A 16789-nucleotide genomic window follows, 5' to 3' on the forward strand; every position below is an offset into this window, starting at 1 on the left:
ACTGGTTCCTCCCTTGCCCTAGGCTCAACATTGTGGAAATTATCATTCCTCTACAGAGACTCAGCAGTGTTTCCTTTGTATGAGGGGCTACCTAGTTTCTTCTGGAGATTTTGTCCTGCCCTTTGCACCCAATTTGCACACCAGTGGTGCTAGTTTTGACCATAGTTTTTGGTGTCACTGTGCTGTCTTTCTTATACTAATCTCAGGTATCTTGGCACAGCAGGAAATTTATTTTGCTAGCATAAGATCAGCTCTTCTATGCTTGCTGACAAACGTGTCAATGACTGTTTCAGAGATAGACAAAAATACTGGGGAATTATTTTATCACAAGATGGCTAGGTCTTAAACCAGAAGACTAAGTTTGCTATGAGAAGCAGAGTTGCACAAACTTGTTTGATCAATAGAATCTGACCAGATTGATCAGTACACAAGTAGTTAAATACAGAAATAAGTGACCTTGTGAAACTTCAGCTGAGAATTCATTTCTTCAGAGTCATCCAATAATCCCTAGGATTCTCTCTTGCTGCCAGACTGATCAGAAACACTACTACCTTCCCCTTTACTGGTGCACAAGAAAACACATGGCTTACACATAGCTCTAATTAACATCATTAAAAACGCAAGTCAAATTGGTTTCACATGAGATACAACAACAGAATCCAAACTAGCACCAAGAAACATGCTTATTCAACTGTAAGTAGTCACTTCCAAGAAACAGCAAATGAAAGCTGTTCAACAGTCATATTACTTGCATTATAATACATTTGACAACTTGATTTATCAAATTCAGTTTTGAGAACAGTTCGGTGTTTGAAGCATGAGGATAGCTGAAACAGTGTACATGGAAACCGATTTCCTAAATGAGAGCAGTGCAGGTAAAGATCTGCAGGGATCTAGCCAGACAGCAAATATGATTCATACCCTACAGCTTCTACCAGCCTCAGTAATGCACAATTTATATCAGAGAAAGATATTTATATCAGACAAAAATACTGATCTACATGTTTAATCACTTTCACAGTATTTATATCAGAAAAAAATACTGATCTATATATTTAATCACTTTTGCAGAGTAATAGTTATGAGATTGTTACTTTGTGAAGTCAGGTGCCATCATCATTTAATCAGTCTTTTACTGATAAAAATCACTATCAGAACACACTAAGAGTTTAAAAAGAATTAAATTCATTTCTAAATCTGATCAAATTGGGAGAAAATTTTGCAGACCAGTGTTAACTGATTAAATTGGCTTAAGGTGATTAAGTTTACTTGCCAGCTTATGCTGGATAAATACTACAACAATAAATACTACAACAATTAAATCATTTAAAGGGTCCATGAAAGAATGCACCAGTTTAAACTGTTTAAAAGCTCTTAATTAAATTGGTGCAACAACTTCTAGATACACAAAACTAGATTCAGCGAGACAGTTCTGTTTTACAAGACAAAAACAACAGCAGCAAAATTGCTGAGGGTAAATGGCAGAAATTCTGCTGTTAAAAGAAAGCAACCAACCACAACAGCAAAGCAAGCAAATACATAACCAAGTTACAGATAATGTATAGGATAAGACAAACAAAAATCTTATAACGAAAATAGTATTACTGAATTGTGGCTGTCTTCCTCTAATCTGCCATATCTGAGAAAAATCCAGTCTCTCAATACTAGTGAACTTTTCTGGGGAGAAGAGGAAAACAGATACCCAATAAGAGTTTATTAAGATTAAAATATATGTATAAAAATATACTTTATGACAATTTATCAGTATTACAGCAGCAGTATATACTATTGGCAGATATTTCATACCAGTCCTTTTGGTTTGTTTTTTTTTTTTGTTTTTTTTTTTTTTTTTTTTTTTAATAAGTTAAAACCAAAATCCTTTCTTGTATTTTTAAAAATATTTGTTTCCTTGAGCTAATTAGTTTTTCTTCTGTTCGCCATCTGTGTGTTCCTGTGGTCTCTGTTACTTAGTTATTGCAGAGGTCAATGCTTCAAAGATGAGGATGAAAATTCAGCAGATGGAAATCCTTTTGCAAAGGATAGCTGTTTTCATCTAGCACAAAATGGCTCCTAATTTCCAACAAATAGGATGCTTCCGTATCTGCTAGCAGCAAATGACACAGATCTGCTACTATTGTGCTGTAGGTTATATCTGAAGAGGGCACTGCAAAAGACAGAACAATCCAATTTACTCTTTATTTTCATAACAGCACCTAACATTCAAATTCCACCTCCATGAAAGCTATACTGAATTACTGGAAATGTAGCTCAACATTGCAATAGAAAATTAGCTTTTAAAACTATTTTTTAAAAATAATTGCTAAGACCGTTTCTCATTAAACTGTAACACCTGTGAGTCATGCAAAACACCTCTCAAAGTCAAACAGGATGTATCAAGGGAAGCCTGCGTTGTCAGCTATTTCTAAAAACTGCTAAGAGATGCTACTTTGCATATAAGGAATCCATTTAGTTAATGAATACTTAGTTATATAATGTATAATAAATGTTCATACCATCTCACCTCTTATTGTTGCTACCCCAACTTTGAACTTCTGAGTTTGTCAGACAGCAACTGAAGTGTTCTCTTTGAGGTTGGGGTTTTTTTGTAAGTCTTATACAATATGAGCAATCATTATATTTCCAGAACAATCTCATTCCAATTCTAAATTGTCAATAACTAAAAATTTTACTTCCATTGTGAGCTTTGCTGCCTGTTTCTATCACAAGTAATTCATGAAACAGTACCTACTAATCTGTTCAGCCAGTCTGCAGGAATATTGAGGAAGATTTTTTCCATCAACTCAGGCACCACATGAACATAAATTTCATATCCTCCATCTTCTACTGTCATCAAAGCAGGTCTAGATCAGAAAACAAGAGACTCTTGAAAGTTAGCTGCTATGTTTTTTTGATTGAAGCAAAATTTCTGAAGTAATACAATGTAATATTACCTTCCAACATAACACCAAGAACTAGAAAAACTAGAAAAATCTCTATGCACTCATCTCTGTCAAATCTGTAGAGTTGGAATGAGTTTCAGATACATACACTGAATTTACTACTCAATGTTAAAATAACTTCTAGAGCTATCAAGTAAGCCTTACTTGCAGACAACTGCAGAAAACAATGCTTTAGCAGTGGTCTTTTCCTGGAAGACAATGAGAACTGCACTGTTTTGAAATTAGTGTTATGTCATTTATGGCTTTGAACTTTATATAAATAAAGTATAAATATTAATATGTAAGTATTTGTACCTACAAATATACAAGGGATACATAAAGATTTGAAATGCAAAGTAGGGAGCAAGCTTAGGTGTATCACTTGGAATTGTATCATCTGTATCAACATCACCTAATATTGTCTGTCTTAATACACCACTTCATAGCCACTACGTAATACCAAGATAGTATCTCTTGTACTATGACAAGTACAAAATGGTTTCACATACCAAACAAGTAAAAAGCCCTCCTCTTCCTGGAAGCCATTTTCTACATAGGATATGGTCAATAGTATTTCTATTAGGTCTGAAATGAACCTGGTTAGAGACTGCTGTCCCACAAGCACTGGTCTTTCCAAATATTGCTATTTCACATGATTCAAAAGTGATATTGGATGACAAGCAACTGGTAAGAAGTGATCTTTTTTTTTAGTACAGCTATTCCCTGTATTTCAAGTGTTTGTCTTCTTTCCAACCTGTCATTATTGATGCCATAGCTTTTTTATTGTTCCCCCAAATAAGCTATTGGTTTTTGCTATGCTTCTGTGAGATGATGATACCTTAGCAGTCCTCTACAGCAATGTTCAACAGGTAGTTTGTTTGCTTTCAAGCTTCTGAGTGATTTTACTAAGCCTAATTGTTTATACAGCTGACACAGCTTCTACCCAACATACGCTCTTTGCCTGTCCTGAGACTATTTACAGTTTGACCGGCAACATCTACACCATCACAATCCTCACACTTTTTAGAAAATCTGCACTGCTCTGATCAAAGCAGGATGCAATGCTCTTATCCTGACCATCCCACAGAAGAAACTAAAATAGTAAACATCAGGACATATCACAATAACGTAAGTCCCGGTTATAGCAATATTGGAACAGTACCAAAACAGTACACGTTAAATAAAGTAATAAAATAAGGCACAATCATCCTCAGCGCAGAACTTTTCAATGGGAGATGCCCCCAACAGGATAAGATGTGCTCACTGCAGAGACGGCAGGAGTGAAAGAAGGGCAGCCACTTCAAGAGACTAGCAGAACTACACTGTCAAATAGGATCGTCAGCCAGTACTTCAGTATATTGACAACTGGAGAGTGTTATTAATAGATTTAGTTAACATGATGCAGAATATACCTAACAGCACTAATTTGAATGCCTGTGAGGCACGAAGGCAAATGACTGCAAATATGCCACTTTCCCAGTAGGCAAATTATTTGACTTGCCATCTGTTAATCTAAAAGCTGCTGCTAAATTTCATAATCTCAAGTGAAGTGATCAAAAGAGATAAGAGAACTCCATGTCTGATTATCTGTGGGATTATTTCAAATCTGTTGATTTAGACAGAAACCAAGGCCCAGACTATTTGCAGTCATTAAAGACTGCTGGCTCCCTTCATGAGAGAAAGCTTAACAATAGTACACTTATATGCTCAGCTTCCCAAATAATTGTGGACTATTGTTATTTTGTCTCTGACAAAATGTATTTTGGTTTAGACAATTTATGCTGAAGTACATGAAAATTATTATGACTTCCAGAAATACTAAATTAATATTTTGGAAACAGTATAATTAACTTAAATATGTTTGCAGAGAAATGTACTAAGGTATGTTGAAAAATTTAAAGATTTCAAAAAACATAGGCAAATGTGGTCTACAGGTGTAACTCTAAACCAAGTAATGCATTAGGAAAGATTAATTTTGCTTCATTCCTGGTTATTATACACTGACTACCTGTTTCTCAGTTCATACTCTGTTCTCAAGGTCATCTAAGTCTCCTTTCAGATAATCTTATTTACTTCAACAAGAGTGAACTGTCATGGTAAGAAAGAAAATTCAACACAGCCTTCAAAACAGAGCCTAGCACTGTTAATTTTCTTTCACTAGCACCACAGAAAAATCCAATTTTGTGATTACATTTATTCTTAAATGCCACTGGTTTTAATATGGTGAATTTAAATAATTTTAAAACAGTTATAAACATATTTAAGGATATAACTAAATTTCACTAAAACATACATAGTTTAGTTCTACTAAAATATTCCTTAGAGGCTACTGAGTAAATAGTCTTTAGTACCTGTATACAAAGCTGGTGATGCATGCCAGTGAAATGGGCTTTTCCGCTAGTACAGAAGGGTTAGATTCAATCCCTGTTGAGTATCTAGGAATCTCTTATCTCATTACTGCTACTGTTAAAATGTTCATCTTTAAGTGACAAGCACTCATTGGTATAGACTGAAAAAATGAATTATCTGAAGGGAACGCTACCATCATACCAAATTCCAGGGAAAAGATGCTAGGAAGGTGAAAGTTTGGGCAAAAACAGATATAAGAAACACGGACCTGTCTGTGATATCTGAAATCTAGGAGGTGAGCTCTGAAATACAAAATATTTTTCTTTGTCTTAGTTGTCATGATTTCTTCTAGCTTGATATTCATATTGTCCTAGCTCAAAAAGAATATGGACATATTTACACACATTATATGATAGCACTTATGTAAAGTTTAAATTTCTAGGATCTTCTGCCTCATTATTACTGCTACTGTTAAAGTGTTCAGTGTCCTGGGTATCTAACAGGAAAAAAAAAAGCTATCTAAGCTCATACACATGCATCTATCTTAAGCTTGTTTCTTCAGCAGCTGAAGGAAAAGATGAGCTTCACTGCAATCACAGCAGATTAACAAAACTGGGCTCCTACATTTCAAAGGAAAAAGATGATAGGGGATGAATTCACTGACCTACAGTATTGAAACATTTTAAGGCTATGTAAGTCTCTTAAATACCAAGATCCTGTCATAATATCTAGTTTTGTATCATAGTGTCTATTTCATAGCTTAAATATTCACACTCTTAAAATTAAAAAAATGTCTATGTTAGGTTAATAAATTACTACATTCCCTGAATCAAAGAAGCAAATCAAATTACAGACTAATCCTACGTTTTAAGTCTGCAGTGTTTAGTATTATTACATTTACTCATACTAAGTAGAAAACAATATGCAGATTTTACTCCCAAGGAGATGCTGGTAGCTATTGCATTGCTAGAAATAGAGCATACTGAACTTACTACCTCCTTACATTGAGGGATTAAAAGCAATCTGAGATAAGGGGACATGAATTAGCAAACTACAGGAAAAAAAAATGTCATTTTCTACTAGTTGTGCATACAAATTTTATAAACAAGGCTAACACTAACCATTGACATAACAAGCTGTTGAGCAGCACAATAATGCTAGGACAGAATATTTAGTTAATAAGTTAATTTCATTTTAACAAGATATTCCTTTAGCAAGAGACAGATTTTTCTCCTGTTAAGATGTAAATGTACTAAGTTACCCTACAATATAGAATCTGGAAATACTACCAAGGAGATGCATTCTTACTAAACTAAGTCAGAGCAAATTTTCAGTGCAAAAATGACAGACTTTTCTTTGAAAAAGTTGTGCATTTAAGTTCCACATCAAGATGTGTTCACATGCTGAGAATACAAACATTGGAAATCTTTATCATTTTTCTATCACCTTTTGTGCGAGAGAGTAAATTGAGGTCCTTCAGGACCACATGAGAGGTCATAATCTTATGACAGAAAGGGGGAACCTTTTCAGTTAAGAAAAAACTCTTTGCACTTAATCCTCCCTCATACGAAAATAAATAGCATATAAACTTGAAGATGCAAGACTATTTTGCTCAGAGGAAAAAGACTAAGTCACTACCTTGGTTAGACAAATGGGATTCTAGTATTTAAATCAAAGCCAAGTGAGAAACTATTGAGTATGCAATGATTCATTAAACTCACTATGAAATAGTTTAGGAATAATTTTAGAAAGAATTTTGGTAGAAAATTTACATATTCTAGAATTCTATTACATCTATGATTGTCTCAATTAACCTTCTCTACCTATGTCTTTCAAGTTGCTATGATACTTACATTTCAAAAGCCTAAGATAAATCTAAGAATTGAACAATTAGTTAATAATATTGTTCCTACATCAACTGGATCTGTTTATTTTATTTTCTCTAAGTAAATGTGCATATGCATCTTGTCTCACAGTGCCATCTGCTGATAATTTAGTACCTCTGCTCGCTATGAGAATGTTTATTGAAAACATTTGTTAATATTATTTCTGCAAGGCTAAAACTGATTAATCAGTTTAAAAATATGGGTGTGGATTCACACAATTTCAAACTTCAGCTGAAACAAGATGCTCAAGGAGTTTTCCTTTGGTCCTCAAGCTTCTACTCCATCTTAGCTTACTGACACCATACTGGGTAAACCTCATTACTGCATGACATAGTATTCAAAGAAATTAAAAAATTAGATTTAAACAAATAATATCACCTATAAATACCGGCAATATAATACAGCAATTCAAGAGCAGCTCCTTGAAAATTCATTAGAGAACCAGGAATTGCTAACCACACCTTAAATACAGAAATTTACATATGAGGGAACTTAAAATGGAGAAAGTTGTAGTTTACTTCCCTAATAGTACACATTATTTTAATTTTGTTTACCTGTAGAATGTTTTTACTTTGTTGTATGGCAAACATCTAATACATTGCTTGTAGATCATGTTCTCATCTGCCTGTAGTTCCAAACCACATTTAGCACAACCTGAATACGTAATCATAGGCAGAGATGCCAAAATACACTCCAGTGAAGTGTCAGCACAGAAGATGAGTTGCTTGTACTGACCAGTTGAAATGGTAAACTTCAGTTCTAAGATATGGGCTTTCACTTGAACCACTCCTATAAAAACAACAATTTCAATCAAATCTGCATTCAGTTTTATTCATAACTCAAAGGAAAAGCAAGGGTTACAGGTGATTCAAAACCAAAATAATTATCAATAAAACTCTATGATTTTTTTCCTTTAGTAGCACATGCTCATATTTTTAGAGATTATTTATGCAGTGAAAAATCACTGTGGTTAAATATTATCTAAAAAATGTATAAAAGTACTACATTTTTAGGTACTATTGTGGTAGATGCCAGTATAGAAGAGCCTGGTTAAGGGATCAGGAGATTAGAATTGTGCAAATAATTTCCAATTGCTTTTCTTCTGTGCTAATTCAAAGACACTGAAAAGCATAGCTTTAACAACTTAGCTTTCCACTATTTACACATAAACTAGAGTTAAATGCTGCAATACCAACTTTATTTAGTTAGTTCTTAATGTTTAACACCAACCTTAGCAATCTTCTAGGTTTATCTGGGAGGGGATGACTGTGCAAAACGTATTCTTTGTTTTGTAAGAAGTTTTCAATAGCAGTAGCTATTTTACTCTTGCTTTAGAGAACTCCAGTTTTGGAGAAATACTATTCGACAAACTTTCAGTGACTATCACATCATTACTAGACTGATTTGGCGTGCACAACAAAAGGCAGAATTTCTCCCTATGTTCCAAAGCTATCTTTATATGGTACCACATACCACACCTATCTTACCTCTGGGCTCACTGAATGAAGGCTGCATTCACAGTTTGGCTGGGTACTGAGCTGCAGCCTCCAGAATAAATTCAGACTCCCAGAACTGTACTAACTTAAAAAAAACCCAACCATTTTACTTGATCAACAGAGCATCTATTTTGCTTAGTTATGCACTGCACAACAGACATTACAGAGCTACGGATAACAACCTTACCTGAGCATTTTTCCTCCAGATGTGCTGAGAGCTTTGTCATTTGCATGACGGATGTTTTGCTTTTCTGAAACTTTTCTTTAAATTCAATTGCCCTTTTGTCATCATCAAACAAGCACTCATAAGATGACCATGGAGTTGTATGCAGTTCAAAGTCACCTGAGACAGAACTGTGTTGGACCAAAAGGTATTTAAAGTCCCATATGTGATCTACAGAACAAAAAAAGCAAACACAAGAGTTTACTTTCTATACCGTGGATAATTTATAGAAAGCCAAGGTCACTTACAAGATTGAGAAACAAATCAGCAAGACATTCTCATATGGTCAGCTCGGGCAACTTTATTTCAAGCCTGATGACATGTAGGCTTTTTCCTTTCCCTATAAACTTTGCATGAGTCCTCCCATAGCAGAATGATGCTTTCATTTCACTTGTACTGAATTCAGCTTTCAAGTCAACTAAACTTTTTGAAAAAGAAACTAGTTCTGAAATTTCTTGTTAGCTCTAATAAGGAAAAGTTGGCAGTCTAGAAGAAAAATAATCTTCATGTTATTAATCAATTTCCATCTTTAATATGTATTTTTTAATCTTCTGTCTCCATAATGCTCTGATTTAAAAATACTAATTCATCTTCCATCTTCCAATTGACTCTGTAATAAAGAAAGATACTTTAAAAAATAGAGATTACAGAAGAGTTGTTGGGTTGTCCTTATATATTTTGGGTTGTCCTTCACTTTGTTATAAGAATCCAGTATTTACCTACTAATCAAGTCTGATAACCATTTAGGCTGTTATTTTTTCCCATGTTTGCTCAAGCTGAAAGTTGCAGCCAAAATAATAATTTTTGGAAATAAGGTTAGAAAAATACAGATTTTTTTTTTTTTTTAATGTATTCAAGTGTCCCTATAAACATTTTATTAGCATGTTTTAGTATTTTCATATTTTGGATTAGTCTGATTTTTGGTGGTACCTTGCTAAAATTGCAAGCTCCTAAAAAATCTGCTGTCAGACACAATGTTTTACAGTAAAATACTCCAAAAGAACTTCTCTGAGCATCAGTCTTGTTTCATGCACCTCATATATGAGTAGAGATCTTGCACCCCCCCCAGAACTGAGTATGCTCCAGTCCAAAGCAAGATTCAGGCAGTAACACTAGAGCAACACTGAGGGAAAATCTAAATAGGAGGAAACAAATTGGTACTTGTCAAGAGGGGCTATATGGAAGTGGAGGACATAGTCTAACTAGGGTACAAGATTTGGTTGATACCTGAATTTAACCTATTATTCAGATCTTCAACATTCCCCTGTTGATTAGAAAACTGATCACAAAACATGAGTAAACTACAAGTAATCAAGTTTACAGAAATGTATTTAATTAAATCCATCTTTCTTTTTTGGTAATCTAAAGCTTGGACTCAAGCTTGGACTGATTTTTAACAAGAGATGAAAAATAAATTTAGCTTTTACTGGCAATAATTTTTAGATGCTCTAGAACTGTATAGTCTTATGCACTTTATTTTACGTATGTAGACAGTTTAAAAATTACAAGTCTCCATACCTTCCTCTACAAGACTATGAGGTTTCTAATCTGCTAGTACAACCAGTAAACACATACCACAGCTGATCTATGACTCCTAGCGAGGACGGACATTGTGCTCTTCCTGTAACCCACTCACACTATTTAGCTGTTGCGTATGCTTTAGTATCGTGTGAATTTATCTTTTTGGCTATCTTGCTGGGATCAAATGTTCATGGTTTATCTGTGTTTAAGTAATTGAACAGTTGAGAAATCACTCTTTTCTTGAATTTCACATAAGCCTTTAATCATTAAAATGCCAACTTCTAGGCGCACAGAACACTACCTGGAGAATAAGACACAAGCTTTACATCAAATTAAACACTGAATACTACAGAGATCTACATCTTATACTTTTTTGCTTTAAGTATCAGAATGATATATTATCATCTTAGAAATTACCTTTGGGATCTTCTTTTGCAGCTACAAAAAATTTTAAAATTCTCTATTTTGAAAAGTGTAATATTCCAGCATACTAAATTCTATAAAATTTCTAAGCATCTAACGAACAGCATAGACCTGCTCACACTGAAGTATGCACAAAAATAAGAGCTATGTAGGTATTATGCAGTAAAGTTAATTGGTTAATGCTTAAATTGGACCAAGTAGTTTAAGAGGTAGGTCTTGCAGTTAAGTGATTTCTAGGAGTGGAGATTACTTATAAATTGAAGCAGAACTGGCAGAATTCAGCGTGTCTGCATTTAATAGGTAAAGATTCACTATGAGGTTGTTTAAAACCTTTCTGGGTTTTATTTTGTGCTATATGAAAAGTGGCTTTTTAGTTAGACATATTCAGCACTTCAAGTAATATGGCATTTACTTCCGAAGTGTATCCATTGATCAGAAATACAAACTCTTAAGTTATCAATTTAACAAAAACCTAGTTTCACTTATTTTAAAAGAACAAAGCCAGGAATAAAACAAAATTTGGTAGCAGTCACTGCTAAAACACAGGCTATGTAAGTCTTTCAAGAGATGCTTTTAGTCAGTTACGGCTAGGCTCGATAGCAAGACCATTAGGATATACAGCCTGACACTGTAGTAAGGTGGAAAGCAGAGAATGAAAATCAGAAGTAGAAAAAAAAAAAGCAATTAATGCTAAACCAGACAACAATAAGGAAGACTCAGCAAGACTGATAACATAGTTAACATTCAACACTCAAGTTCTTTTTTTTATAGTTACATAACTAGGCACAAGTGCATCTTGTGTCTAGATTCAAGTTTCTAAATACTCATGCTTTCTCAGTCTTCTAAAGTGCGTGCATTCAAATTCTGGGAGACATGTTGAAATTGGTATCAAATATGTTGCCCTTCCAAGGGGAGTATTTAAAGGTTGAATGGAAAAATGTTACCAGATGAGCATTTTAAAGATATTAATAGCATCACAAAAATCCTTTTACAGCTACCTATAGGTACAAGGACTTTACCTTTTTTCCTTTGAAGTTGAGGACACCAGGCAGCCCCTGCTCCCCACAGCACCATCCTATAGTGTTGATCTCTGTTCTGTTCTACTGTTAGAATAATTTTTCTTTGGTTGCCACCTCTGTAGCTATACACAGCTTCTGAAAGAGATTGAAATTATGACTTCTACAGTAAAAAGCATATAAACACACAAAACCCACATGCCTCAATATTAAGATGAAATCATGCTGCTATTGTATTTAATGGTACAATTATAAGCAAAGAAGAATATACCTACAATTTCTTCAGGACAGAATGAAAGCAAACTGATTTCTACAGCAACATGAATCTAGTTTGAAGGAATGCATAAAGTATATTAATTTACCTTTATCCACCTAAATACTCAGCAACTGGACACCTCCCTTTGAAACAGCAGGTATCTGAGCATCTTTCAGCTCCCACTCATCCCAACTGGTATAAGTGGAAAGAAATTGTACTCAATCTCTCAGCAACAGACTGTCATAACTGGCATTTAAAGTTACTGTAACTTCTGTGGAATACACTGAAAGAAACATTTCTCTAGAAGTTTTCACATAAAAGAAAACTATAGCCATGTACAAGCACACTAAGAGGATTAGTAACAGTACATATAAATTGAAACAGTTAAGATCACTACAGAACTCTTAACCCAGGATACTGTCTGTAAGTTTCAGTTCCACACTAAAACTACAATATTTTTCATAAACAAATAATTTTTGAACAAGAACTCTTGCTTTAAATATTAACAGTTCTGAGATTTATGTACAATAATAAATTATGAAGATTTCTATCTTCAAAATTTTCTATTTATAAGGAATAAACATGATATTGACAGTGTGGGTAAAAATTTGAATCTTTCTAATACAAGCACTAATACAAAATGATAGTGCAATAGGATCAAATTTATGTGCAAAGCTTGAAGTCAAGCACTGAGAAACAGCGGTACTGTAAAGAAAAGATAATCAGAACAGTTATGCAGGGAAAAGAGAGGAAGACTTCTTTTCCAGGTGGGAACAGTGGTCTTTAACTGCCCAAAGCATGTTAAAAAAACATGGCAAGACACTGCACAAAATACTGAGAATGCCCCAAGATAATTTGGTTTTGTTAATTTCAGAAGGTGGAGAAGATGTGAGGAAGCAGCTGTAAGGCCCGATTATGAAGAAATGGAAACAAATTATCAGTTTTAACATGGAAAATTGCTTCAACAAAAGGAATCCTGAAATAACTGTATTCACTATTAGAAGAAAAGGAATGTGTGACAGAAGAATAAACTCAAAAAATCAGTACATAGACTGTTGACTATGATCTTTGGGGAAGAGGAGTCATTACAATAAAAATATACAGGAAACTCAGATTTCCAAAACAAATTCTATTAATGAGGTTGTTCTCTGTTGTGCCTATGCCAAAGAAACAGGAGTATCACAGTAAGGCATCTTAGTAGTTTCACACTGTGCATTTTCCAGTGTTGAAAATCAGAAAGAACTTGTACAAAAAGGCACACAATTAAGGATTATTGTGAAGAAATATTACACATATTTAAGAAACCAGGAATGCTTAGCTTTAAAAATCTATTCTAAGTAGGAAAAAATAGAAAGAAAGAAACAAGAAATGTTCCCAATAAAACATTAGAAAAGAGCAACACAGTTCCATTATAAAGTAAGAAAGGCAAGCAAATCCTAAAACAGTAGATTAAAATAATCAATAGCTTATTTCATTCTGAAGAACACATGATTTATAGTGCAATCAAATTTTCCTTCAGTGACAGGATGCTTGCATGGAAGGTAGTTGGCAGGTGAGCTTTGAATTAGTAAAGCTTGGCTGTCCAACATGACATTTTCATAAACCAGCCCCCTTTCTCAAGCAGTGGTCTACAGCAAGAGTGTACCTCTCTAATTTCAAGAGCCGTTAAAAAAAACTATTTATGTTCCTCCACCATAACTGCAGTATCTCCCTCTTTTCAGCACTCCTGCTATACACACCTATCTTCCCTGAAAAGGATTTCGAGCTCACATTCCTCATACCCAAGATATTCCTGCTGCCATTCCACTTCCCAACACTATACTTCGTACCTGTATCTCTCTTCAATCCTCCATCTTACTGAAGATCAGGTACCACACTATTTGGAGCTGTGGAGATGCTCAAGCCATCTCCCTGACAAATCAATACATTAGTAACTGCAGTCTGCGGTGAGTGCTCATTCCTTAGTGAAAACACATGAATCCCTCAGTAAGTAGGAACACTGATAATCAGTGCCCACTGCCTGCATGCTTCTCCCACAGATGTGTATGCTATTGATCAGCACTAGGGTGCAGTAACCTCCTTTCAGCAGCTGACTACATTAATCATTTCCTTCCTGTCTCTAACTCCATTTCTCTAAATGCTATGCCCCCCATGAGTGGATCATTACAAAGGTTTTACTTGCGATTCCTATGTCAAACAGCAGTGTATGGAAAGGGAAACAACCAGAATTGCCTTGCAAAATTACTATTTAAGTTTCACCTGTTGTTGAAGTTCTGGAAGTTGAAGTCTAGTGCCTGAACTTACCTGTTAATATGGCAATATTGATAATCTTCAAGACTGAGTGAATCAATGTATTTGGCTGGAGCTGGTCTAGCTGCATATACTGAACACTATCCAGTCTCTGAACTTGTCTTTGTGGAATCTCTCTGAAGTGTGGAAATTCTGATGATATGTATGCCAATAAACCATGGAGAACACCACCATCCACTATAGGATAAACTTATATGAAAACACAAAGTTAGAGGGACACCCTTTTTTTTTTTTAAGCTTAAAAGAATAAATTTTATCAGTTGGTACATATTTACACTGACAAAACCAAAACCGTTTCACAGTAATTCTAAGGCAAGAAATTCTTGAGATGTGTAACACTCGATCCAAAATTAAACTGTACTTCATCTGCCTCCTCTACTTCACTTGCCTCCTCTTGATAACATCCCAAAGTTAAGCTAAGTACAATATTTTAAATTACACCAAGAATAGGAAAGAAATCTTGTATCATAGCTTGGTAAGAAGAATAGCCTTTCTTGATCATTTACCCCAGAACCTGCCTTAAATAGCTGGCAATAATGGACATGAGGAAGACAGTAAGAACAATGCAAGTTCATGGTGATACTTCCACTGTACTTTCCCCTTAGTCTCCAACCCTCCATGGCTCAGGTATCTTTAAAGACTTTGTGCTTAACAGCCTGCAATGAATTACTTTCCCTGAATGTACTTACCCTTTAAGCCTCTAAAATTTTTGCAAAAAATTTAATCCTCATGAAATCTTAGACATCTTACGGTTGAGTCCTGGGATAATTGCTGTTTCTTAAACTAAGCTCAAAGAATTCAGTTTTTCAGAGTTTTGAATGGTAACCACCCAACTTTACCATAAACTCCACATGACTATCTGATGTCTTCATGCCCACATCTTGTCCACAGGTGTTCCTGTCATACTTTCCTCTAGTGTTTTATACATCTCAGTTGCTCACATTTCCATTTTATCCTGTGTATGAGGCATTGCCAACAAAATTGAGTACTTTAAATAGCTATTTTTCTGTGATTTTTGTGAAAACTCAGGCACAACAATCTTACATTCTTCTGGATTGAGAGCTGAGCAGTTCCCCAGATTCAGTAACTGACTGGTAAATGTAGATTGCAGCATGATTTCTCCACACCAAGGATTCTCATACATCATTATATCTGCAAGAAAAAAACCAACCTCATCAACTCATGTATCAACAATATTGAAGTGTATTATACTTTTCTTGACTATAGAACCATCATACATATAAGCGTGAAAGACAGTTTGAGAGAGATCACTTGGAAACAAAGTGATCTTTTTTTCATCTACCAACACCATTTACAATGAGTTAATCAAATTTTCTCAATAGTTTGATGTAATTCTTCAATTCATATAAAATATTCAATAGTCTCATAGCACATGAGTGTGAATATTCAGTAGTCTCACAGCATATGTATAAGTGAAGTGGGTGACTGTATTGGGTAAATTATTATTGTGCAACATTTCAGAATGAGTAGTAAAGTACTAGGCTTACCCAGAAACACTTCTGATTTATTTTGAGATAAGAATGTCTAAGAAAAGAAAAATCTCAGCTTATCTCCAATATCTTTAAAATACCTTTGCACCTACCTATAAGCACTTAACTCTTAAAGAGAAGTGGGCATCTTAAACTGTACAAGTATTCAATCAATTTTATATTGTGTAATTTTTTGCATATTGCAAAACCTAAATGGCCAAATCACCATCAAGTTCTCGTCAACTCCAGCCCTAAATTAGGTGCAATATCATTTTTATAATACTGCATTCTCTTACACGAGATGTGTTCTCTTTATTAAAGAGGGAGGGTTTTGCTCCTATTAGGTATTAAAGAGTACAAAGGATTTATCAGGAAGAATCTTCTTTATTAGCTGACATGTTATGGAGAAGGTGAACTGCAAACAGCATTTTATATTTCTGCAGTCTATGTCAGTTACTAATTCACAATACGATCCATCTCAAGATGCTACTGCTAAGCTACAAAGCCCTTCCCAGGAAGAAAAGTACTTCTCATCCTGAGACTGAACATAACATCACAATTTTCCAGTCCATCTGCTGGTCCAAGAGCAGATAATTACAAAAAAGTCTATAAATCAACTAACTAGTACATCTGGTTTGTAGTAGCACTTTTACCTTTCAGGAACAACTGTTTTAAAACACAGACAGTTTACAGAATACACCTGACTAACCTATGGCACTGCTGTAGCATCAATGCACTGCTGTGCCTCAGACCAAAGACTACACATAGATGGGCAAACTTCTTGGGACAGTCAATGTTCCACTGGCAGGATGACTGATGTTGAGCAATGTAAATGATGTAAGAAAGATACTTACACATGCTTAGCCATAGTTCCAATTAC

General features: G+C 34.7%; 1 protein-coding gene across 3 annotated transcripts in view; it reads right to left on the reverse strand.

The window, feature by feature from the left end:
- Positions 1 to 1852: 1852 nt before the first annotated feature.
- Positions 1853 to 16789, reverse strand: part of SHLD2 (shieldin complex subunit 2) — a 39899-nt gene continuing 24962 nt past the window's right edge. Inside the window, exons 5-11 of one of the 3 annotated variants that reach the window (XM_075505235.1) lie at positions 15464 to 15571; positions 14414 to 14608; positions 11857 to 11988; positions 8858 to 9064; positions 7729 to 7963; positions 2746 to 2861; positions 1853 to 2164 (exon numbers count right to left, since the gene is read on the reverse strand). In XM_075505235.1, the coding sequence (XP_075361350.1) occupies positions 1992 to 2164; positions 2746 to 2861; positions 7729 to 7963; positions 8858 to 9064; positions 11857 to 11988; positions 14414 to 14608; positions 15464 to 15571 (1166 nt within the window). In that variant the 3' untranslated portion in view covers positions 1853 to 1991. Of the gene's footprint in view, positions 2165 to 2745; positions 2862 to 7728; positions 7964 to 8857; positions 9065 to 11856; positions 11992 to 14413; positions 14609 to 15463; positions 15572 to 16789 lie in introns of all 3 variants that reach the window. The other 2 variants (XM_075505234.1, XM_075505236.1) reach the window with 2 other exon arrangements.

This window comes from Mycteria americana, chromosome 6 (genome assembly GCF_035582795.1).
Source record: "Mycteria americana isolate JAX WOST 10 ecotype Jacksonville Zoo and Gardens chromosome 6, USCA_MyAme_1.0, whole genome shotgun sequence".
NCBI classification, from domain to species: Eukaryota; Metazoa; Chordata; class Aves; order Ciconiiformes; family Ciconiidae; genus Mycteria; species Mycteria americana.